The sequence below is a fragment of the Phyllopteryx taeniolatus genome, chromosome 3 (assembly GCF_024500385.1).
Source record: "Phyllopteryx taeniolatus isolate TA_2022b chromosome 3, UOR_Ptae_1.2, whole genome shotgun sequence".
Classification (NCBI taxonomy): Eukaryota; Metazoa; Chordata; class Actinopteri; order Syngnathiformes; family Syngnathidae; genus Phyllopteryx; species Phyllopteryx taeniolatus.
In genome coordinates this window covers 32,641,560-32,665,807 of record NC_084504.1, presented here as the reverse complement: position 1 = coordinate 32,665,807, position 24,248 = coordinate 32,641,560, and the positions used below count along the sequence as shown (strand labels likewise).

Genomic DNA, 24,248 nt, shown 5'->3' with positions numbered 1-24,248 from the left:
AAAAATCAACCGAGTGACTCCTTGTCACCTGAAAAACTGTGGGACTCCCAAATCAAGCTACCACTGTGTTAGAATTAAGAGGGGGAAAAACATCACATTCATTGTACACAAGGTAAAAATGAGTTGGTTTAGAATCATTTTGACTGAACACTGAAATTCGACTTCTATTGTGGTTGCCTTGTACAGTGCACAACAGTTGATACTAAAATTAACACCAGCATGTACATTGCACACTCATTGGCTAAATTTCCTCAGCTTTTGGCTGCGTCTTTCATCCCAAAATGTATTGAAGTGTGTTGGGGGAAATAACACAATGGCAATAACTTGTACACTGAATATAAAATATGTAAAGACAGTAATACCATCTTTGGCAAGCTCAACCAACTCTGCTTTGTAATCTGCTTCTCCCTCCATCACCTCCTGTTGCTCTATTGTGCTGTCTTCATCTAGAACACACACACACACACACACACACACACAAACAAAAACCAGACACTCAGTAATGGCACCTTAAAGGGGAAGGAAATGCAAACATCGTTTGGGCAAGAATATGTTGTATGCGCCCCTAATAGTGTCTTAAGATGGTATTCTGATTAATATTGCGTTCGTGGAATAAGAGGTAAATGGATAAATTCATTGCCTTTCACCCTTCCAAGGGGGCAGCCATGTTGGACAATATCGCACTCTGCTGTCGACTGAAATTAATGTCACAAGGGCCCTCATGCTTGCATTGTGAACGTCTCGTGACCAAACCCGGAAATCAGGATAGCTGGCTCCCCATGTGTGCACATGTGTGACGTTAATTTCAGACAACAACAGATGGCGATATTGCCCAACATGAATTCATCAGTTTGATTCTTATTGCACAAACACAATCAAGATACCTTCTTTAGACTAGTGGGGGCACATTCAACATTTTCTTGCTCCACATTTGTTTTGCATTTCCTTCCCCTTTAAGAATTTTGCGCTCCACAGCAGTATCTAACCTAAAACATTTTTGTAAAATTTAAACTTGATTGTTTGAAACATACCAGCTTCAACACTCAAAGGTGAATCTGATTTTCTTTTTCTATATGCACTGTGAAGCTCCTAAAAGAGAAAATATAGACAAGATGTGTCATGATTTTACACTGTTATATTTGTATTTAAGCAGGGAACATACCTCTTTATCAGCTGTCTCTCCAACAAAATGACCTGGTACAATAACAGTTTAAATTTGTATGTTTATCATGCTTTATTTATTATAGAAAGATAAATAATGTATAACCCATACCTTTGACTGATGCCTTTGGTAAACCAAGCGCCCTAATCCTCTTTTCATTAATTTCAAAGTGAAGTTTAATTTCCACAACCTGAGGAAAAGTAAAAAAAAATAAATAAAAAAATAAAATAAAAAATAAAAAAAAGAATATTTTTGAATAAAGTAGCACTGTAATTGTGGTATGTTACTGACCAATACAATCTCAGGAAGCATACCTGCTCAATGTTTGACCAAAAGAATTCCACCTCTCTGGCAATTGTGCTTGCAATATGGCGAAGATGAACTTCCCTCTCCTTCTTTGATCGCTCTTCACTTTTCCTCTGCTCTTGATGGTAACGAGCACATGTGCGCGCCAGCTGAAATTGAGTAGGAAGACATTTCGACTGAATAGATCGGATTCTGGAGACCAGTGAGAAGGCATTTTAAAATTTCACTCATTCAATCCATTGTACCTTCTTTGCCGCAGCCTCTTTCCATCTCCTCTCCTGGACAAAGTCAGCTGCCATCCACTGCATCTCCTCCAGGAGGTAGTCCCAGTGGGACTTTGGACGAGAGGCCTCCACAAGTTTGGGGAGCCTGCTGGCCGACCATTGGCCGTCCTTTCTAAGCTCAGAGATGCGTTGATGCACTTGGTTCTCCTAAGGATATGACAAGAAAAAACAATTATAAATGCATTACATTATGATCTACTCATACACAGTACACTATATTTACATCAGAGCTTCAAAGTTGGTCAAGTCAGACTTAGAAGAAATTTAATAATCTAATTAAGTAGTACATTCAACAGAATAAAACTAGTACTCTATAATATCATACTTTATAAAAACTAATGGAAATGACAAAAAGAATTCAACAGTTTTTGTCACACTTCAATTCTGCCGGTCAGTCTGGTGTGTGCGCCTTGGCCACCTGGGGGCAGTATACGACAGACACACCGATATAATGTACTGGAGGCTCAGCTCCTCTCTCGGTTTATCAGTACAGCATGAGGGCTTCTGTATACTTGCGCGGAGGGCGACGGCGACGGCACTGACGTCACTGCGGCTATCTGCCGTGTAGTTTACCTTTATACTCGAGCGCAACCCACACGTGCAGTTTTGAAAATGTACTGCAGTTCAACTCCAAGTCGAGGGTGTCGCTACTGCTGGTATTGGCTAGGACGCCACAGGGTGGAGTTTCCTCTGCATTTTTTGGGCCATTTCCGGTAGCCACTTTCAACTTTCCATTTCAGTAACAAGGAACAAAGCAACAACAATGGCGACCGTGGAACAGTGTCTGCTAGAACAAATGGACCCAGATTACCCGATGATACATTTAATGATGCTGCAAAATCGACCGAGAAGGCGATGGCGTAGATGGTATGTAGAACCAAGGGGCACGCTGAGTACGTCATCACAGCATGTGACTAAAACGGACCCATCACGAGAGATGACCTCCCCGGCATTCGATGCGCAGCAACTATTTTTGTCGTGTGCACGGCAAGCTACGCAGAGGTGCTGAGAGGCCTTAGCCATTAGCCATTAGCCATTCTTCCCAGTGGATCAAGAATAAATGTCTGTGAGTATTGTTATATGGTCTGTCTACATGTGTTACAGCACCGTTTGCGTTGAAATACCCGTTGCTTTAAGGGTTACAACACCACCACACAGATGCTAATGTTAGCTCGTGTGCCTATGGGGTTTCCCATTGCATGTTAGCATTCAGACAGCAGCAGCTCGGTGGTTGCTTTAAATATGCAACGTGTAATTCTCGTTTTATGTTTAGTTTGGCAGTCACCTTCAGCTGAGAGTGGCAAGAAACGGCTTGAAGCCTCTTTTTTGATGACTATTTACTAATTATAACTGCCACTTGTTGTGAAGCGACCATACAGCGTTCGTTTTCAAGTTTGCAGTCGCAAGTCAAAGCAAAAAAATCAGTTGATCGACGGCTCATATCTGGAAACCAAGTCGGGTCACTCGTATCTCAAGGCACCACTGTAATTGAAATGGAAATAAATCTTTCTTATTCAAATTGTACCGGACAACGCTGATGGTTTATATAAGAGAATAATCAATCAGCGAATCATTGCAAATTGAAGGACAAAAACACTTAAAAGCAAGAAACTGAAAAATGTGCTTGCAGCGTGGATAGTGAAAGTACCAGTTTAGCTTGCTCAACTTGTTTATCCTGGGACGTCTCCTGCGATGCTGCCTGCATGGTCACACTTTGCCCAAAACCACTCATTTTGATTCCAGAGATGCCATTGGTTCCTGTCAGTTTGGACTGCGTGCTCGGGTTTGTATTGGCAGCAAGGGGGCGCAGAGGACTTGTTGCTTGAGGGGTCGCAACACAGTTCGAAGTAGGGAGAGGAGTAGATGACACGGATATTGAGTTGGTCATAAGCCTTTGAATAGGTTGAGTTGACTCTACAAGAGGACGACCAAGAGTCACCGTCTGCGGGGAAGAAGACATCAGAAGATTGTGTCACATTTGAAGTGCAAATTTCAGTTCAAACTGTATATACTGTACATGGCTTCAGGCAGACTGACCGCTTGCCCTGACTGTAGCATTGCCTGGCTCTGTTGTTGCTGGGGAGGCAACTGGATATGAAGACCTGATTGCATCTGCTGTTGGAGCTGGGCCTGGAGTTGTGTGTGGGGATTTACTGATGCCATGATTGGGCCACCTGCCTGCACTTTCACCTGCGCTTGGAGCTGACCACCAGGTTGGACTGTATTCTCCACAATCTGAGGCTGCTGGGACAGTGCCACTGGCAGGCCCGCCATGGGGAGAGCGCCTTGCGGCAACCTGCCTGGCAGCTGAGGGGGTGGCGTATGTAGGCTAGCTGCATTCTGTACTGGAGGTCCTTTGGATGGGTCGTATTGTTGTTGGTTCTGCTTCTGTCCTGCAATCTGGACCGCTTGAGGTGTAGGCGGCATCCCGCCTGGACACATAAAAAACAAATTATAGGACAAACAAGGGGGGGGGTGATGTAAAAATATACCGGTTTGTTCTTATCTACAGTCCCCTATAAAAGTATTGGAACGGCAAGGTCAATTCCTTAGTTTTTGTTGTATCTTAAGACATTTGGGTTTCAGAACAAAAGATGAATATGAGACAAAAGTTCAGAATTCCAGCTTTTATTTCATGGTATTTACATCGTGATGTGTTAAACAACAGGACACAGCACTTTTTGTTGAACCCACCCACTTTTCAAGTGAGCAAATGTATTGGAAAGTGACAGATGGGTGATTCTAGTTGCTCAGGCGTTGCCTTTTAGATTGATTGCTTGAACATTAGATAGTGCTTGTTTTTGGCTTTGTGTTTCACCTGTGAAAACTGCATCTGGTGTTAAGCAAACAAAGATCAGAGAGCTGTCTATTGGAGAAAAGCAAACCATTTTGAAGCTGAGAGAAAAGGGAAAATTCATCAGAGCTATTGCACAAAAATTGGGCAAAGCCAATACAACAATTTGGAATGTCCTGAAAAAGAAAGAAACTAATGGTTTACTGAGCAAAAGACATCAAACAGGTCTGCAGTTGATGACCGAAACATTGTGAGAGCTGTAAAGAAACACCCAAAGACAAGTCAGTGACAATAACTGCCAACCTCCACAAGTCATGGGTGAAGGTATCACAATCCACTGTTCGAAGAAGACCTCTAGAGAAGAAATATACAGGCCATACCACAAGATGATGGAAAGGCCAAAGTATGGCGAGAGAAAGGATCTGCTTCTGATCCAAAACACACAAGCTTGTCTGTGAAGCATGGTGGAGGTAATGTCATGGCTTGTGCTTGCATGGCTGCTTCTGGAATGGGCTCACTAGTCGTTATTGATGATGTGACTCATGATGGTAGCAGCAGAATGAATTCTGATGTCTACAAAACCATTTTGTCTGTCAATTTCCAGAAAAATGCATCCAAACTAATTGGGAGAAGCTTCATCATGCAACAAGACAATGTCTCAAAACACACTGCCAACACACCAAAGGACTTCATCAGGGGGAAAAAGTGGAAGGTCTTAGACTGGCCGAGTCAATCACCAGACCTTAACCCAATAGAGCATGCATTTTACCTCCTGAAGAGGAGACTGAGGGGAGAAACCCCCAGACACAAAAAAGAACTGAAAGAGGCTCCAGTAAAGGCCTGGAAAAGCATTTCAAATGAATAATGCAACAGTCTGGTGAAGTCGACGGGTCGCAGGCTTGATGCAGTTATTGCAAGTCAGGGTTATGCCACCAAATATTAAATCTTATTCACTTGAAGTCAATTTAATAATGTTTGTTCCAATACTTTTGCTCATTTTGAAAGTGGGTGGCTTCAAACAAAAGGTGTCTGTCCTGAGCTGTTTAACACATCTAGATGTAAATACCATGAAATAAAAGCTGGAATTCTGAACTTTTGTTGCATATTCATCTTTTGATCTGAAACCCAAATGTCTTCAGTAGTCAACAAAACCAAAAAGGAATTGACCTTGCCGTTCCAATACTTTTGAAGGGTACCGTATAATGCCCTGTAAACATCTTGTGGTCTTGTTAGAATATAATGGTTTTGAATTTAATATTGGTGTTTGGTAGCTTGCCCTGAATAATAGAAGCTATTGGTGAATTCAATAATACTTGAATAATTTTGATTTGAGTGAATATCAGCAGTTGGAGCTCCTGAAAACAGCACCAAATGAATATAGATGAACTTGATTCAACAGAAGTGTTCTACTTCCTGATGATCATAGCATAAACTAATACGGCAAAATGATTACAGAAGAAATGAAAATAACGTGGTCATCTACACGTCTCTCAAACAAAACATTACATAGGGTAATGCAAAATCAAAACATTGCATTTCATGTTGAATGTGGTTAAAATGTCAAAAACCTTCCATGCATTGAGAGGTTTTGAAAGAGTAAAGATGATGTTTAAAAGGAAAGGAAAATGGGGAAGAAACACTCGCAATGAGACAGGGAAAGGAAAAGGGAAAATAAAAACACAAAGCAGACACACAAAAACGGCATGTTTCACATGCATGAAAGCTATGTCATTCTAGCGGTAATCGAGGCTTCTGAATGCCTCGTACAGTAGCAAAGCACAGAGGTGAACGCAAGGACAAACATTGGGTCTTGCAGACAGCAGGCCCGAGCGGAGCTGTGCAATCTAAAGCAGCGCCTGCCTTACCTCCCTGCACGTCACACCACCAACACCTGGCCCTGACACACCCACACCATCACACCCGAAAAAACCTGTGCGGTGAACACAACTCCTCCATATGATCCCCCTCCTACTTAGACTGGGGGAAAGAAGCCGAGTCAGAACAAAATGCCATGAAATAACATGAAGGGAACTCAACTCAGTGTGATCATGAGATACGCTAGAAGAGGCATCGGAATGATGACTCGGAAACTCTGTTGATGATGCATGGGCCACCAGAGAGTGGAAGACTTGTAACGAGAAATGGCAATGGGGAAACAAAAGAAAGTGTGACAACACGTGGAGTCATTTCATGTCAGAAAGCCACAAGAAAGTGTGTTCATTCCCACCGGGTTTCCACTTTCTGTGGTCCAACTCCAGTTTAACAACAAATAAAAAAAAAATTAACAAAAACATGGATAACGAAGAATGGCCAAAAACACAACCAAAGTAAAAATGATAAGACAAGGCATCTTCCCAGTGTGTGACGACTATTCTTCACAGTTGGAAAATCTTCTTCCCATTTCACCCTGACAGAGAGACGGTGTTGGTAGAACTAAGACTGAATTTCCTGAGGAAGGACCGCTGAGAAATCCAGCATCTGAAGAACAGCTGACTGATGCAGCTTGGAGTTTATTTGTCAAAGCATCCACAGCAGCATAAGAAGAAAGGAGGGCCTGCTTGTAGCACTCCTACCTTGCGCAGTTGGCATAAGCTGTTGGAGTGGCACGCCAGGCGATCCTAAAGGAGCTACACCAGGATGCTGGAAAATCAGCCCATGGCGACCAACGTCAATCCGGGATCTTTTAGCCTGATCTGGGATTCAAAACACACAATACCCTCATAACGGGGAAAAAGAGTACTCTGCACAGGGCAATGACCTTCGGAAGACCTCAAGGACCACCTCTCCTTCCTCGAAGAAAAGACTTCAACATAGAGCGCTAGTAGAGGATGCCAAATATCTAAAAGCAGAAGCAATTAAAGGCAGAAAAGAAAAAGAACAAAAAACAAAGCAAACGGGGGGGGGAAAAAAGCAACAGACACAGGAGTTTTCGATCCTCGCCCTACCTGCTTGCACCAGAGCCTGTTGCCTCTTGAAGGCATCCATGTCTGCGGGGTTGGCAAGCGTGCCAGCTGGTCCTTGGAGTCCCTGTCCCACAAGAAATTCAAGGCAGATGTCCTGCTTAGCTAGAGACAATCCGCTGCAGATAGTGTACCATACAAAGATCGCATCTATTACCTGAAACTGCTGCTGGGCAGAGAACGCCGCAGATACATTGGGAGGAAGCTGTGTTGCTATGGCAACAGGCGTCACTGCTTGGCCATCTTTTCCTGTGACAACTTTTACCTGAGAAGCAAAAGTTTCAAGGGGAAACTTAAACCCTCCCCCCAACCCCCTCGAGAATACTTTGTATGTGCCCCCACTAGTATTCTGATTAATCGCAGCATACACGGAGAGTCCGCTACCCACTTTTCAGGTTTGGTCATGTGAAGTACGCAACACAAGCGCAAGAGCAGTTGTGACATTAATTTTGGTCGACAGCAGAGGGCGATATTCCCAAACATGGCGGCCCCCTGAGATGAATGAAAATTGCTGAATTAATATGTTGAATTCTTATTCCACAAACTCAATAGCAATCAGAATAAAGTATTTAGACTTGTGGTGGCACATTCAACGTATTCTTGGAAAAATTTAATTTGGGTTTAGTTCCCCTTTGTTGGAGCACTATTGACATATTTAAAAGGGTAACGTTTACTTGAACACACACTAAATTCTTGTTCATGCAATACCTCATCGTTGATGACCTTGGACTGTTCCTCCTCTTCTTCATCCTCTTCCAGGTCCAAGTCGTTCTGTCGTAAGTAGGTAAATAAGGGAACACAAGGCTTCTTTTTGAAAGCCAAGTAGTCCATCATATTTCCTTGGAGATGCTGCAGAAAGAAGAGTTCTATAAGGTATTCTTTGAACACCTCCTTTAAACTCTCCATCCTCTTGGCATGGTGCTCTAAGCACTGTTTGCGTAGCTGGGCAATCTCTGGAGTGGAAGGAGCAATCTCCTCGAACCTCTTGGGAAACTGCTTTTTAACAGTGCCTACTGCAGTGGTGGTGACTGCAAGAGGATTGTTGGCATTTGCTTGCGCTGAACTGGTGAGGGAGGAGCTGGAGGGTGGGATTGTGGAAGGTATACTAAAAGATGCTGTGGATGTGGATCCAACTGCAGCAACTACACCCTGTGGAGTCTTATCAAATATCACGGTGCGTGCGAGCTGTCCTTTTATGATGCTGCTGATCTGTGGAGGTAGGTTAGAAGTGGTAATGTGTCCAGGGCTCCCCAAAGTAGAGAGAGCAGTACTGGTAGCCACGGGATTTTGAGGTCCAAGGTGGTGAATGGTGCCTCCAGTCTGTGAGTGAGGCTGAGAAAGACGGCGTTCCCTAACAGAACCTGGTGCTGCTGGAGAAGACAGTTGTATTTGACCAGTAGTCCCGGCTGCAATCTGGGCCAGCCCTGTGCCGTCCTGGTGTACAAAATGACCACTTCCCGATGGACTGCCTAAACTGATTTGCCGCACTAACATACCCGCCTCCACAAACCGTGTCGGACTCTGTCCGCACACAGCAAGAGAAGATGCGGGGGCTCCGGGCCTCGCGACGCCTTGCAGTGATACGGGGCTGTGCTGGGTGGGACTTTGCGGCTGCATGGGTTGGGGTAAAGGAGACGCGACCTGAATGTAGGAAGATGGAGCGTGCTCAAACCTCCATTGTGGTGTTGTATGCTGGAAGCCAGGGGATGCTGGGGTTTGGATGGGAAGCGGGGTGAGGGTAATCTGCTGGTTGCCGGTCACCATCTGTCCCACATTTTGTAAAGTGATGTTCATGTTCTGACCAGTGACTGGGCTGCGACTCATGATTATCTGATAATTGGGAGATTGAGGCGCCGATGGGCTGGCAGCAGAAGAAAACGTGGTCACGGGAGACTGAGGGTGAGTAACTGTGGTTTGCTGCTGCGACGTTGCCATGGTCGCTTGCGGCTGCTGATCCTCAACTTCTGCACCACTAACAGACTTGGATCTCTGGAGTTGTCGTTGAATGTTCTGTGACCCACTTCCATGGTGCATTGCGTGACAGTGTTACACTAGTTAGCTCAATAATCTGTGGAGATGAAAAAAATAAAGACATAAAATAAAAATAAAGAATTGGCTTTTTTGTGAGTCAAGTATACTATAAATCTATATAGTAAGCATTTAAATAGTCTACTAGTTTAAATAGGTTTATATTTATGTCAATTTATCTTTAAAAAAGTGGGATTACGTGATCAATATGAGTAATGCTTAAAAAGCATTGTTGCAACCACAATACTATGCTGTACATCATCAATAGCAGTAATCCGACAACAATATCACACATCGTACCCACAGTTCATTTGCTTCTCATTAAAAGTTGGTGAAACGTGAAATTTTGTTTGACAAAAAGGTAAAATTATCTGGCCCGGCATTTTTATTAACAGCAATAAACTTACATAGGGGGTGTATGAAGTAAGGATTGTATTTATATAAATTGCAGTAGCCAACAACAGATATGAGTTTGTATTAGTCTCAAAAAGATGCATACAATAATGACATCGCGATATTGACAATTTCACTGTTATGGTGTTTTTATTTACGGTAGCTTCTGTCAAAATAACGATATCGCTCAGGGGCGTAACGTTAGCACTGGCAACCCGGTGTGCAGTACATGCAACAGTCCGCTGTTAATAACCCCGCATATTTGCCAACTTTGAGAGTTGGGATTTAACGATAGTGCACATAAACTGTATATAATAAATAGCTAGACCTGCTACAAGGCTATTTGTGCTATTTCAGCCCATACAATTACACTCGCAATTGTATGCGTGCTAGTAAATGCTAATAGCGTTAGCTTGTTATTGCTAGAAGGGCAACATTTACGAATATATTAAACCGTATATACAGCATTACTTACATGGTATAGGGCCTCTTTTGTCGTTTAATATTCCCTACGTCATTTTAGAACCATACAAATGTAGCAACAAATGTAATACGGCGAACATAAACGTTACAATATTGCTATCAGATACTCAATGTTGGAAGCTAATTTCATTGAGCAACATGGCGACCACAGCGACCTATGACTTAACCCGGATTTAGTTCTGTTTTACAGGAAGTTGAGAACAAGCACAGTTTGTCTCTTCGTTTTAAATATTTTGTGTCCACCGTGCAAACAAATGGATAAATAAGGGGAAAAAATGTCATCCCACTCGCATGGGATTCGATTAAAATTCACAAAACACTAGCCAGGTAACACATTATGTGATCAATATTTTGTGCCTTGTGACACAGTCGCCTTCAGTCAATCAAAATTGTGGGTAATGGTGGGTTTGTCAATAAATATGATTTATATTCATTACAGATTTGGGGTGTTTACAAGCTTTAACAGCTTCCTTTTGCAAACCTGACAGACCATTAAAAACCTGGAGAAAATAGAAACAACTCAAACATCTTTTTTTTTTTTTTTTTTTTTAATTCTTCACACGTTTTAAGCAAGAATCATACATCAGTTCATTTACATATAAGCAAAGTGCTTCTCCACGCAATACATACCTCTTTAAGGTCAAATTTCCGTAAAAGAAAACCGTGTAAACATACAGTACAAAAACCTGCCATGCAGTAAACCTAAATATAATAAATAACATCACTTGAGTCATAATAAAAGTAACAGTGTGTCATTTACATATTCAATTAAAACTAAATATCACGTGAATCCGACTTGAAGAAGGCACTATTATAGCTACACAATCACAATAGTTGGTCATATCATTCAGCCTCATTTGACTCCTGTTTGTTACTTAACTTTTTAGTAAACACCAAAAAATAAACTTTGTTTCAAGTACAACATGATTGGACAATTCCATGTGCAAAACACACAAAAACAAAAGGTATGTAACAAATACTAAGCAAAACATCGGTCTCATCAAAACAGTGATTATAAACTCTCACTCTTCAAGCTCAGACCCAAGGAGGTCAAGTCTTCTGTGCATATGTCGGGATTTCAGACGCTGGACTGTGTGCTCGGAGCAGGCGCTCCAGTGGTCGTTCCCTTGAGAAAGATAAAAGTGCTCGTGTACATCAACAGGAGCATCTATCCTCTCTCTGCGTTGCAGCAATGAGGTGGATGCGGAATGACAACACATTTTCTGTGAAGGCAGTACTACGGCCCTTTGGACAGTGCTAAGTTTGCAGAGCAGAGAGGCGTCCTTCAATACACTGCTTGCCTGGGAAAACAGAGATAGACATTTTGACTCAAGCTAACAACAACCAATAAAGTCCAAGCATTAAAGGTTTGCCGGAAAAGTAACAGCGTAGTGATCTTGTTCACGCGTACATCTTTTTATACTGTCAATATCCTTTTCCTCTGTGACGAACCGGGACAGACCCTCCAGAAGCAGAAGAGCTTTATGGTAGCGCTGAACGATTTCTGTACCACAGTGGAACATCTCATCTAAAGCTGCAGACTGTACCTGAATGCAATTTGAAAACACGCAACCAGGCTGAGACAGTGATGCAACATAAGCAGTACATCATTTGTGAGTGAGGGGGGGGGGGGGAGCTCACCATGTGCACAGTGTGGCAATAGATGAGCTTTTCTGCCGTGAGGCCATTGAAGCGATCCATAAGCTTCTGTTTGTCCATTAAAAAACTCTGCAGCCGATCACTCAGGGAGCGACAGCAAGTAACGCAGCTCTTGTACAACTCATTCAGCTTTCTAAGCACTTCACACAGCAGACACAAATGAATAATAATTCATTATTATTATTAAGCAGACCCAATGGCTTATATTCAGACATCGCTATGTGTAGAAAATCCATATGAAATGAACCAATTGACAGATTAACGAAGGTGACAATACCAAACCTTGTTTGACCGTAGTTGAAGGAAGCAGTCGCCCTTGCTGGATATTTTCTTTGGCCTTGTGCAGAGCTGTTGACAGAGACTCCACCGCTTTCAAGTACAACAATAACTGTTCTGCATAGCTGCAAGGAGAACATGAGATCACAAGGCGTTCTCGGTGATTTGTCAGCAGAAGAGTGGTACTGTGAGCATTAAGAAAATGGTAGAATCACAGTGCTGACCTCCATTCTCGACTTAAGAGGCTTATTTGATCTGTCAACAGACTGTGTTTTGAAAAGGAAACCTCAGGGCTGCTGATGGGATCCAGCACAGGGTCCTTGGAAGAAGCCAATTCCGTGATACAGTGCACAAAAGCCAGTGTGAACTGGAGGTCACTCAGAGCATCTGTATGGACCTGCTGTGGGGAGAAAAAAAAATAAATCAAATGCATAAAGCATTGTTAGTGACGAGAGGAAGCTCAGTTACAAGTTGAGCTACCTCAGTGATAAAACTACTTTCAGCATTCCCTTTCACAAAATACCTCCATTAGCGTATCTTCTGGTAGCTCAGGTGGACAAAAGACCAAACTGCAGTGTGGAGTGACATCCACGGCTTCAGTCTCGCTGCTTCTACAGCTTCTTTGACAATGAAGGGGACTGCTGAGCAACCAGGCGGTGGTAATGCAGCTGGGCGAGCCTGCATTAATAAAAAAAAATAAAATGCAAAAAAAATACACAGCTGAAACATCCGGTGAGAAACAGCTTGCATTTGGAAGAGAGTTTTTGTTACTGGGTCACTTTACACTACATAGGTAAATGTATATCAATCAGAAGCTAATATTTAATGGTGACTCTGTCTTTCAGGGCATAAAAAAAATAAAATAAAAAATCCAAATATATGTCAATTTGTCATTGCCTCACAGTGGGTGATCCTGCTACCTTTCCTATTGACATTAAGGGCATTTTTGTTTTGAAGATTAACCTATGGCTGTAGGTAGAAGTCATCCAAATATCCATGCCAAAAAGCCACGTTCAATTCACTCAACAATACCTGTCAGCATCCTTGGGAACATGGGATCAGGAGGAGTGTTTCCAGTAGCTGGAGAACCCAAGGAGAAGACTGCAGCCGGTGGGCTACCCGATGCCACAAATCCTGTATGGAAGCCAGCAGGTGGAGCTAAACGTTTAAATACGTTGCGTTGCAAGGACAGAACGACAGAACAGTCCAATCAAATGCAGGCAGTTCTTGGCCATACTATTATTGTTGTCTGTGTCCACACCAAATATCATCGGGGTTGAATTAACAAGTTAAGGCCCATACCTGCAAAGTCCACCGTCCTTTCATGGCATAAGCTTTCATTACTCCTCCGTTCAAGAAGTTGAGCTCCGAATGCATCTTTAAGCAAAATGTCAGAGAGTCTGCCAAAGTTCTGTGATCTGGTCATTCAATACATATAGACAGGCAGTGAAGTGAAGAATTAATCATTTATTAAACGGAATAATCTGTTACCTATTCTTACTTCTGCTACTGCAGACAATAACAACTTGTTCTGACCTTTGAAACTGCCCTCTTTTGTCGGAGGGTTTACTGCTGCGGTTGGTGAGGGAAGCGGGAGGAAGGCTAGGGCTACGCAGGTCTGACAACATCGTCCTGCGTGAATTGTCCTGCTTGGAAAAAAACAAAAGCAAAAAAAAGAAAAAAATTGAAGAATAGAAATAAGCAACACATAAACTGAATCACCACAGTATCATTTGCCTCTTGTAGCTTTTTAATTCAGCTTGGTTAAATAGCTAGCTTGCATTTGCATGAACATCAAATACTAATATTTTTCCTCCTTTTAAAGTTGATTTATTGAATGTCTAAAAAATACACAACGTGGCTTGAGTGCACAATGATAAGATTAAAATTCATGTTTGATTGCATCGGTTTTTCTATATTCTAATTCTAATATAGAGAATCTTTGGGAAAATGTTGCGTTTGTGCCTCAAGTCTGACCTTGTGGCTGGGGCTGTCCCTCTTGTCTGGAGACTCTGCGGCCCATCCGGTTCTTGTACTACGAGGTAGAGTCTGCTCCGAAGTCCTCGGGGTAGTTCCCACTAGATTACAGAATATCCAAGGGATCACGCACCTGGGAAACTTTCATTTACAACTTCTTGTACATATTGTTCTGTACATCATTGTCAATTTACCATTTACTGCAGTGATTCTCAAAGTGTAATACAAGTACCATTAGTGGTATGAGAATGAATCACTGAATTAAAGCGTAAGAAAAATGTACTTTTAAAACATGAAACATATGAGAATGAAGCTTGGAGGTATGAATACAACCTGTTCAAACCTTTTTTTTTTTTTTTTAATCCAGTATAGTAAAATATTTACTTTTCAAGTACAATACATTTTTCAAGAACTGTTCAGTTGTATTTAACTTTTAAGCACATACAGGATACAGCATGTATCCTTAAGAACTCTTGTTTTAAAAAAAAATATTTCAAGTAGCGTTTAAGATAACATTTTACATTTTAAGGGAGTCATGAGTAGCCCCCCCCCCCATATATTTAAGAGCACTCCTAATGGTCAAACTGTGCGTAATGTTACAGTGGCAGTAATACAATAAGGAAGATCATTTTTAAGAACAAAACGTCTCTTCATTGTATTTATTTATTTCTTTTTTAATGAGAACTTGGGTCTACTACATAACTGTATTTTAATGTTTGTCATCATGGTGGGCCAAGACTTTTTGGAGACGGTCCTTGGTGTCCAAAGTTTGAGAACCACTGATCGATTGTGTTTGGACGTGCAGCGGTGGATTGATTCCTACCACGCGGGGAGGACCGGAGTGCCTGGGCTCCTTTTCTAGTGGGACTTGAGGAGTAGGCGGCAATGCAGGCATCGTGAGATCCACATCCTCTGCATGGTGAAGAACTTTCACTCGATCCAGGATAACAGAGGCGGACCCTGGAGGATGTGTGAAACAGTTAGGCCGCTAACGGGGAATCTCCCGAGAGTGATATTTAAAGAGAGAAGACAGTGGAGCGGCTCTATAGACTGTACATGGTGGAGCCTGGTGAGCCTGAAGCTCGCAGATGCTGCTCCATACGCCGGAAGTTCTGGATCTGAGTCGGGACGGGAATAGGCTCTGAACGGCTGCGGTCACACAGCGCAGGCTTCCTGCATGGAGGAAAGTGTGACAAAAAGGCACATACAGTACAGAGCAACGAGAGGAGGAGTCGGATCGGTGAAGCCTTCATTTTTAGGCTAACGAAAGCCATCCCGGACGGGCTCACCCAGAAGGCTTGGCGTGACGCTGCAACACGGGAGAGGAGGGAGGTGTCCTGCCAACTGCTTCGAGAACTCTCTCTGTCATCAGCGGGCTTCTGCTGAGAAAATGCCACAAATATTTCATCATTAGATACAGTATGTCCCCATGGAAATGAAATCAATGGATGAATGAAAGTTTCTCTGTGGCCTACTTGCACTTGACACTCGGGTACTAAACTTGAAACTTCAAGGTCCGTTGAATATAATGCCCCAGACTCACCTAGCGTATATTAGGCAGCCTTCAATGGGTGAGCCACCGTCTTCCTCAGACGCGTACTCACCTGTGACGCAGTGAAACAAGACATAGGAAAGTTGTCCTTTGGAAATAAATAAGTGTCCGAAGACGAGGTGCCGCGTGAGTGCAATTCTTACCAGGAGACTCGGGATGTACCATGACATAGTCTTCAGTGAAAGATGAACTATTCCTGCTGTCTCGATTGGCGATTTCTCTCAACTGGAAGACAACAATATCCGGCACAGGAGAGTTTTTCAATTTGGTCTGACAGCGAAGCTGAGAAATGATATGCAAAGTGATTTCAATTCGGGAAGAAAAATGAAGAAATGGGACACAAATGTTTAAAGGGACACTTTTGTTTGCAAAGAGATGTACCCACTTGAGGAGAGGCTGGATGGGATGCGGAGGAGCTGCTAGAGGAGCTGCCTGAGGCGGAACTGGGATAGAAGCGCGTCGGAGCTGGAGAACCTGTTGAAAAACAACGCGCTTGTTGTAGGATGGCGAGTACACTCAAACCGAGCGAGATAAGAGTACGTACACTTTCTAGAGGCCCAGCTCGTTTCCAAGAAAGGATGACGGAAAAACTCATCTGCCAAAGCAAAGAGGGAGTTGGATAAGTGAAGTTACAACGCTGACATACTGTACATGAACATGCTTTTGGGAAGTCAATTAAAACACATTTGGTTTTGTAATAAATGGTTAGTGACAGAGCAATGGCGAGTGGACATGTGGGTGTGTCCGCAAGTAACTGGCTGTAGTGAATTTACAACGACAGTAGGTCTGGTCAATAATTCTCCTCAAATGTAAGAATGATGAAAAGTCACGCCATTTGAATAAGACAGATGTTTACCAAAGCTGATCCTATCCTTGTGGTTTCTCTGAAGAAGTCCCAACAGTAGCTGTCTGAGGTCACTTGACGTCTCCTTCGGGATGCTGCGGTAAAGACCAAACAAGACATTTTTATACAAACATAGATGTATACAATGAATCCTCTACAAAAAACTAAATTGAGCTAACATTGACATGAGACTGCTTGGAGCTTCTCTATGTTATTAAAAAGACGAATACATGAACTCCTTCAAGACGGTGAAACATTCCATTCTGTTTATTCAGCAAGTGATGCATGCCAGTCCGGTCTTAATTGAGTTCCAGGATTTTGGTATTTCATGCTGCAGTGTGCTCACCGTGCGTGCACTATACGCGTTCATGTGGTGTTAAAGGCCATATCCATTTATTGTTTTGTCCCCCCCCCCCCCCCCAACAAAGTGAGCTGTAAAATGTGTCTTGTCTTATAGCTTCAGGACAAAAGCCTTTAGCATTAACATACTACAGGCTACAGTCTTTGCCGGCCGTGTGTGCGCGTCCGAGTGCTCGTGTGTGTGTGTGTGTGTTTATGTAGGCAGCGTTTTGTGGGTCACATGGAAAATGATAGCGGTGCAGACCACTAGCTGGCAGCGCCAAACAGGTTATATATAGAAAGTCCCAAGAAAACAACAAACCATGCCTCCTCACACATTTGGCCAGCTTATCACTGGCTTTATTTTAGTATGAGATCAGCATGGCCAAAAGCAACACAAACTGGCAAAGTCAAGGATGTCATTCTTAAGAAATTGCACAATTCATGCTAAACACGGCAGCCCAATGGAGTTTTTGTACATTCTGTTTTGACAACTCTTGTGCTGTCAGTTGTATGGATAGTATATATATATATTCATATACTGTAAGGACAGTAGATATAGCGTAGCGTCCAAAAGGCGCACCGACCTTGGTACAAGGGTTCTGTTGCATTCATAGAAGAGGCGGAGTTCCTGTGGTGTGTTCGCCTATACGAAAATACAATTGTGTTTACAAAGACATAACTCGATACGCATGAGGACTCAGAATCACGGTCACATGTCAAACTATTTCCACAATACCTCTCACTGCGATAATATTGTTTGCGTGCGAATGGTCCAACGCGTTTGACCGAAACATTGCATTGCGCCATGTCGTCCACACACCGAGTATTTGACAATTCACCTCGGGGAAGTGCAATGAGTGAAGCTGCTTGATAAATTGACGGCATCTGATAACCTTACACTGACCTCAGCACTTTTCAAATCCCGCTGATCTGCCAAAATCAAAAACCTCCTTCTACATATCTAGGAAAACAACCAGTATAAATAGAGGATGTTACTTCCTCAACTGTATGAAAGATGTTTCAAAATCAGGCCAAGTGCCACGGTCTCCCTTTACCCATCAATATAAGTGGAAGCAATCCACAAATAGCGGTTTCATCTGCGCAGCCACGTAAAAGCGGGGGTCGTGTAACAATATTTACTCGAGGCTCACAAGCACCCGCCCTGTAAACAAGGGTCTTTCCGAATGAACATTCAGTTTTGGCCACATAACACTGGAGCCCGGGCAGTCGGTGTGCGTTAGATCATGTTTGTGTGTTTCCGAAAGGATGCATCAGGTTCACTTTTGTGTTGACAATTACGAGAAGATCCTTTCTAGGAACTGTGCGGATCGCAAAGCAGATTGACGCGCTATTATGTAAAGGACTCCGGCCAACGGCGTTTCAAAAGGCACACAGGAGGTGATTGACGTTAACGTGATTTGTACAAGCGCACGAGTACTCACATGAAATGGCGCCTTTCCAGTCAGACACTGGTAGATAATGGTGCCTATGCTCCACAGATCGGCTTTGGCATCATATTTGTGGGACGTGATGACCTCGGGAGCCTGCGTCCGGACACACTCCAACAGCTCAGTGCCACTACAACTCGTGAGCGAGCGCATGACGCAATGCGGAGACGTTGCAAACTCACCATGTACATGGGAGAGCCGCACAGTGTCGCTGCCATGGTGTTTGTCTGAAGATAGCGCGCAAAGCCAAAGTCAGCTGCGGGGGTGGAGAGAATTTCAGAGGTGAACAGCACATTATAGCGTGTTGCATACGACGTGGCTGCACCTCACCACGGGTGAGGTGAGTGCTGAGTCTCTACCTATCTTGACACTGGTGTTGATGGAACTGGACCTCCGTCCCTTTGGGTGGCAGAGCAAGATGTTCTGTGGTTTCAAGTCCCTGTGAAGGATGCCTTTGCTCTGTAGCACCTTCATGGCCTGAGCGATCTGCTGGAAGAAAACTCGGATTGTGTCCTCGCTTAATGTCCCTTTAGCTGAGGGAGGAAAATGCAGAGCTATCAAATTCCCTTAAGTGTACGGAATGTCCAGAAATACATTTTCAAGGGTTCATAAACATCCAAAGTCAAATTGAAGCTTTCCAAGAACAAAGTCAATGCTTTTCCAGCACCTTGGAGCACTGCTAAATTACTTAGTATCCAATTATATATATATGTGTGTGTGTGTGTGTGCGCGCGCGCGTGTGACCTCTAACCTGTACAACTGACTCTGGGAGTCGTCACACACACGCCACTAATTAAAGTGCCTCTAATTAACAACAAAATCAAGTTCATCTGTTCTAGTAGGCTTTCCTAACACGTTTGCAGTCCCATCTAACATCAGAAGCCTTGAAAGCTTCCACAGCATCAGAGGGATCTCGTTGTGCTTATGTGGCATTATATGATTATAATGATCCTTTTTTTTTGGAGGGGGGGGGTTGATTAAAAAGTAAAAAACATAAATCCAAATGTTAAACAGATTCAAATGAGCCCTATGAAAGGCTACTTTCCGTTATCCAAAACTCAAGTGCCTTTTCATTTTGGAATGAACATGAGTTTTGGAGGTGGTCAGCAATTGCTACAAAACTGGTTCAAAAACTCTTTTTGTGAACCACTTTTGACTATTTTTGGAAAGGAAGGCAGTGTGTTAAAGTCACTCAGACTCTTACTTCACAATGTCAAATATCTCACTCCTGACAACTTTCCAGTTCGTACGTTTGTTTACACAGGACCAGCGCGATTGCAACATTCAGGCAGAACTCCGATCGCATTAACGTCACACTTTGTGGGAGAGAATTTTGTTTTCATTTGAAAGGCTCCGGTGTTTTTCCAGCAGAGGACAAGGATAAGTGTGTGACAGATGGGTGAGGTCACATGGGTGCTCTGTGGCGTGCTGCAAATAGCTGGCAGGGACGCAAAACAGTCAAGTCTACAAAATAGGAGACGCCGACAGAATTACACGAGCACTTTGAATCAGCATTGAAACGACGACACTGACTGGCTAAATTTAGCAAATGAAACATCAAGTGTGTGTCCTGAGCAGTGTCATCAAACCTGATGAAGAGCATGACTGTCATAAGTAATGTTGATTGGTCATTCTGACAATTTGGCACATGACGAGGCTAAAGTAAGAACAAAAAAAAGCTGGAAAATACTGAATGCGTCACGAGGCAATTCCGGGGCTTTTTTATTTTTCATCTTGTTTAGGGATAGTAGTGATCATTTTTCTCGTGAACATGTGGGAGCATTTAATCCTCAACCTCCAGACCTCAAAAAAAAAAAAAAAAAAAAAAAAGAGCAAAGCCTGTTCAAGGCCACACTGATCCGCTGGTAACGCGTTGCAGAATAAGTTCGACTGATACGAGCTATATGAACACACTTACATTGAAGGTACTCAGCCAGGTCACCGCCATTGCAATACTGTAAAGACAAGAGAGGTCGTATGAGAACTGGAACCACACGGCCATGTCAGGGAACGCATTATGCTTCTTTTACGCATACCTCCATGACCAGATACACACACCCGCCCATTTCCTGTGGATGAAAACAAATCCAGCTTCAAACCAATTTGCACAATTGCTTTCTTCCGGTACCATTATGACCTCATCTTTCATTTAATGCTGACACCGCACGCCGCAACAATATCATCAATCAGCATCAGAATCATCTTTATTTGCCAAGTATGTCCAAAAAAAACACACAAGGGAATTTGTCTACGCTAGTCGGAGCCGCTCTAGTACGACAACAGACGGTCAATTGACAGAGAACACTTTGGCCCAATGGTTAAGATCATCGCCTGCCACCGTGGGGGTCCGAGGTTCAAGACCCCGAGCGGACCATCCGCCAACATCCCCCGGACTCACGGCTGCGGTGACCTTGAGCGAGACACCGATACCCCGAAATGCTCCCCGGGCGCTTCGGCTGCCCCCCGCTCCAGTGTGTTCCACTAACGTGTGTATGTGTTCACCGTGATGGGTTAAATGCACATAACCAATTTGGTGTGCATGCATGCATGTTCGTGACAATAAAAGAGGATTCTACTACTTCTACTCCAGGTTGCGTCGGCCGCACCACAGCTCCGGCCGCTCCGCTTCCTGTCGATACGCAGACTCGTCACCGTCCTTGATGAGGCCGGTGCTGATGTCACCTGCTGTGTCCTGCCCGTCAGGAAGCTGTAAATCCACTGGCAGATGGCGGGCGAGACGCTGAGCTGGAGAAGCTTGGAGGAAAGGAGTTCAGGGATGATGGTGTTGAACGCTGAGCTGAAGTCCACGAACAGGATCCTCGCGTAGGTCCCTGCGCTGTCGAAGTGTTCTAGGATGAAGTGCAGTCCCATGTTGACTGCATCATCCGCAGACCTGTTTGCTCGGTAGGCAAACCGCAGGGGGGGTCCACCAGGGGACCTGTGACACTCTTGAGGTGGTCCAGCATGAGACGTTCAAAGGACTTCATGACCACAGATGTCAAGGTGACAGGCCAGTAGTCATTTAGACCCGAGATTGCAGGTTTCTTGGGGACTGGAATGATGGTGGGAGCGTTTGAAACAGGATGGTACTTCGCACAGTTCCAGAGATCTATTGAAGATCTGTGTGAAGACTGGAGCGAGCTGGTCCACGTAGACTTTGAGGCCGGATGGGGACACAAGGTCCGGGCCTGCCGCTTTGTTAATCTTTTGTTGTTTGAAGATGCGTCTCGCATCCCGTTCGTGGATGGTCGACGCAGAAGTCGGTGGTGTGATTCTGGTCGGTGGTGCGGCCGGGTGGGTGTGGGGTGTGAAAGTGTCCTTTTCAAATCGGTATTCAAGTCGTCGGCTAGTGTGCTATTGTTCTCCGCTTTGGGGGGGATCGTCGCTTGTAATTGGTCAGCGATTGGAATGCATGCCAGACTGATTTAGAGTCGTTAGCGCTAAACTGTTTTTCCAACTTTGCCGCATAGTTCCTCTTTGCAATGTTAATTTCTTTAGTCAGCTGGTTTCTAGCTCAATTATACACGGCCCCGTCCCCGCTTCGGTATGCGTCCTCCTTAGCTTGGCGAAGTTGCTTAAGTTTGGCAGTGAACCACGGCTTCTTGTTGTTGTTGAATGTGCGAAATGACTTTGTTGGTACACACACATCGTCACAGAAAGATCTCAGCTTCATTGGTCCACTTTTGCACGTCGCGCATTTAAGTTCTTGCCTGTACATCGGTATTAAGTGAATTAAGCATTCAGTCAGCCACGTTGACGCAGTTTTGGGCCAACGGGTGCCCGAAGCCATTCCTCGCGAACCAACCACTACTTCTGTTCACCGACACGCAAAAAAGTCAAACGTGACGCCGAGTTGTGCGATGGCGCAAAGTACCAGCTTGACGCGCATAAGTTGTCAGGCTCCCTGACACGTGGCGGCCAGATGAAGAGGGGGAAAGGCTGCCTCCTCTTTGCCTTTGGGACAAACGTAAAAGAGGATTATCCAGAGCAAATCACAATAGCAACAGGTGATCAGCGGCCTCAAAAGTGTCCCGCAGCCTGAGCCAAAGTGGATAATCTTAACTCAGGCATTCAAGTGCGCAACTTGTGCGAGCCATCGTTGAGGCGTCCATCTGTTGCAAATACGAGATTAGCTCACGGCGCACGTTGGTTTGTGGCCCATCTGAGCAAGTGGCACAAGTGGCACAAGTGGCACAAGTGGCAATGGCCTTTTCCCAGCTGCACGGGGCCTGCTTTCGAACGTGCACTTTTAGGTGCTGGAAAGCTCACCGAAGAAGCTCAAATGCATCACAATACATTCTGTGCCGTATTTGTGGCTCCTCCCAGTTGGAAAGAATCGATGAGAATCGTGTCAAGTGCAAAAGAAAGTCAAACCCACCTGATAGTCGAGAAGTCGCACGATATTCTCATGCTTGAGTTCCTGCAAGGGGAAGAAACAACAACACCCAAAGAGGATATTTGGCATGATTGCAAAATCAATGTATCGAATAGACGGGTTCGCGCCTGAAAATAATCAGACTTTTTGTCTCATCGCGTTCGCTTTCATATTTTCGAAATATGGCCGCAAACAGAAATGAGGCCCGCGAATGCTTTGGCCTCGCGAGAGTCAACGACACCTGACTACTTGGCTCCAAATAGATCGCCGTGATGTCGCTCGGACCCTTTGTAACACTACTCGGGGATCGCTGACATATTCCCTCATGACAGTTCTCTCCTTTTGCGCATTCATACACATACCTTTAGTATTTGGATTTCTTTTCCAAGTAGAGAATGGGCTTTGGCCAAATGTTTCTTGTTGATGCACTTGACAGCCACTTCCCACTCATGTTTCTTGAGCAGCGACAGAAGAGAACATATTACGTCGATGAAGGCCGAACGCGACGGACATGAAAGTTTACCTCCTTGTGTCGTCCTTTGAAAACCACCGCAAAGGCACCGTGACCAATCAGGTCTTTCCTGCTGAACTCAAACGTGCCGACGGACTCCATGAGGGACGCAGCCACAAATCCCATTTTAGTGTCACAGCACGGGCATTTTCATGTCACCGCGAACAAAAACCAAAACCCACACAGACCGACGTCGTCTTTCTTTTTGGAATGGAAGTTGGAAGTTTGTGTGGCACGCGTGCAATGAGCCAGCGCCGATAACGTTGCGTGAACTCGGTGTCCTCCTCACCTTTTAACGATGCGGTCGCTCGTGCGTGCTCGCTTTGCGCATGCGCAGAGTCGGCTGCGGCGCTCGGGCGGCGTTGCCTTCAATGACACCTTGTAAATGACGCATTCTCCGGCGTCGACGAGAAGCACGCGAACTGTGAACTGTGAAGTGCACTACCTGGCTCGTCCTCTCGTGTTGTGTCGCGTCCCCGCTCTCGCCCCCCGTTCCTCGTTCCTACGAAGCACCGTGCAAACCCTCAGCGACCGTTCTCATCGACTTCAGTCTGCTTTTGGGTCCAGTTCAATACGTATCGCGACACCCCCTTTTCAAATAAATGGAATCAAAGCGCAACAAAACTGGTTTCTGATTTCAAAAGTAGTTAGTTATCAACTTGTTGTGTAAATGTAATAAATGAGGCGACCGTGCTGCCTGCACATAATCAATCATAAACACAACTGTATGATAGAAACGTTTTTTTTTTTTTTTTAGGTTTCCACATCGATCACACTGAGTTTAAGAAAGAATGCTGTCAAATTAGTGAGCACAGACAAGCAGTTTTCAGAAAGGGAATCACATACATTAGTAA

General features: G+C 44.1%; 2 protein-coding genes across 18 annotated transcripts in view; both read right to left on the bottom strand.

Annotated features, from left to right (window-relative positions):
• ep400 (E1A binding protein p400) overlaps positions 1-10,585 on the bottom strand; it is a 35,558-nt gene extending 24,973 nt beyond the window's left edge. For 4 of the 7 annotated variants that reach the window (XM_061768798.1, XM_061768801.1, XM_061768800.1 and 1 more), the window contains exons 1-13: positions 10,403-10,584; positions 8,215-9,574; positions 7,664-7,771; positions 7,492-7,573; positions 7,120-7,239; positions 3,790-4,184; positions 3,401-3,694; positions 1,714-1,899; positions 1,477-1,617; positions 1,274-1,352; positions 1,163-1,194; positions 1,032-1,089; positions 363-446 (exon numbers count right to left, since the gene is read on the bottom strand). In XM_061768798.1, the coding sequence (XP_061624782.1) occupies positions 363-446; positions 1,032-1,089; positions 1,163-1,194; positions 1,274-1,352; positions 1,477-1,617; positions 1,714-1,899; positions 3,401-3,694; positions 3,790-4,184; positions 7,120-7,239; positions 7,492-7,573; positions 7,664-7,771; positions 8,215-9,540 (2,905 nt within the window). In that variant the 5' untranslated portion in view covers positions 9,541-9,574; positions 10,403-10,584. Of the gene's footprint in view, positions 1-362; positions 447-1,031; positions 1,090-1,162; positions 1,195-1,273; positions 1,353-1,476; positions 1,618-1,713; positions 1,900-3,400; positions 3,695-3,789; positions 4,185-7,119; positions 7,240-7,491; positions 7,574-7,663; positions 7,772-8,214; positions 9,575-10,402 lie in introns of all 7 variants that reach the window. The other 3 variants (XM_061768805.1, XM_061768802.1, XM_061768803.1) reach the window with 3 other exon arrangements.
• A 370-nt stretch (positions 10,586-10,955) lies between these two features.
• Positions 10,956-23,981, bottom strand: ulk1a (unc-51 like autophagy activating kinase 1a). Of its 11 annotated transcripts, none has more exons than XM_061768785.1 (27): positions 23,407-23,978; positions 23,246-23,338; positions 22,887-22,928; positions 20,545-20,577; positions 20,427-20,463; positions 18,868-19,041; positions 18,691-18,764; positions 18,503-18,604; positions 17,645-17,703; positions 16,731-16,813; positions 16,419-16,469; positions 16,260-16,348; positions 16,018-16,156; positions 15,866-15,926; positions 15,612-15,704; positions 15,379-15,495; positions 15,146-15,282; positions 14,323-14,423; positions 13,882-13,991; positions 13,648-13,763; positions 13,378-13,503; positions 12,869-13,023; positions 12,570-12,742; positions 12,352-12,470; positions 12,052-12,209; positions 11,822-11,957; positions 10,956-11,711 (listed from the first exon to the last, which is right to left on the bottom strand). In XM_061768785.1, the coding sequence occupies exons 1-27, from the start codon at positions 23,518-23,520 to the stop codon at positions 11,668-11,670; spliced, it is 2,736 nt and encodes a 911-aa protein (XP_061624769.1). In that variant the 5' UTR covers positions 23,521-23,978; the 3' UTR covers positions 10,956-11,667. The 11 variants fall into 11 exon arrangements, with proteins under 11 accessions (XP_061624769.1, XP_061624776.1, XP_061624772.1 ...); XM_061768792.1 differs by having other exon boundaries at positions 12,570-12,745; positions 13,378-13,479; positions 13,648-13,722; positions 15,379-15,491; XM_061768788.1 differs by having other exon boundaries at positions 12,570-12,745; positions 13,648-13,722; positions 15,379-15,491; positions 23,407-23,977.
• Positions 23,982-24,248: the final 267 nt, after the last annotated feature.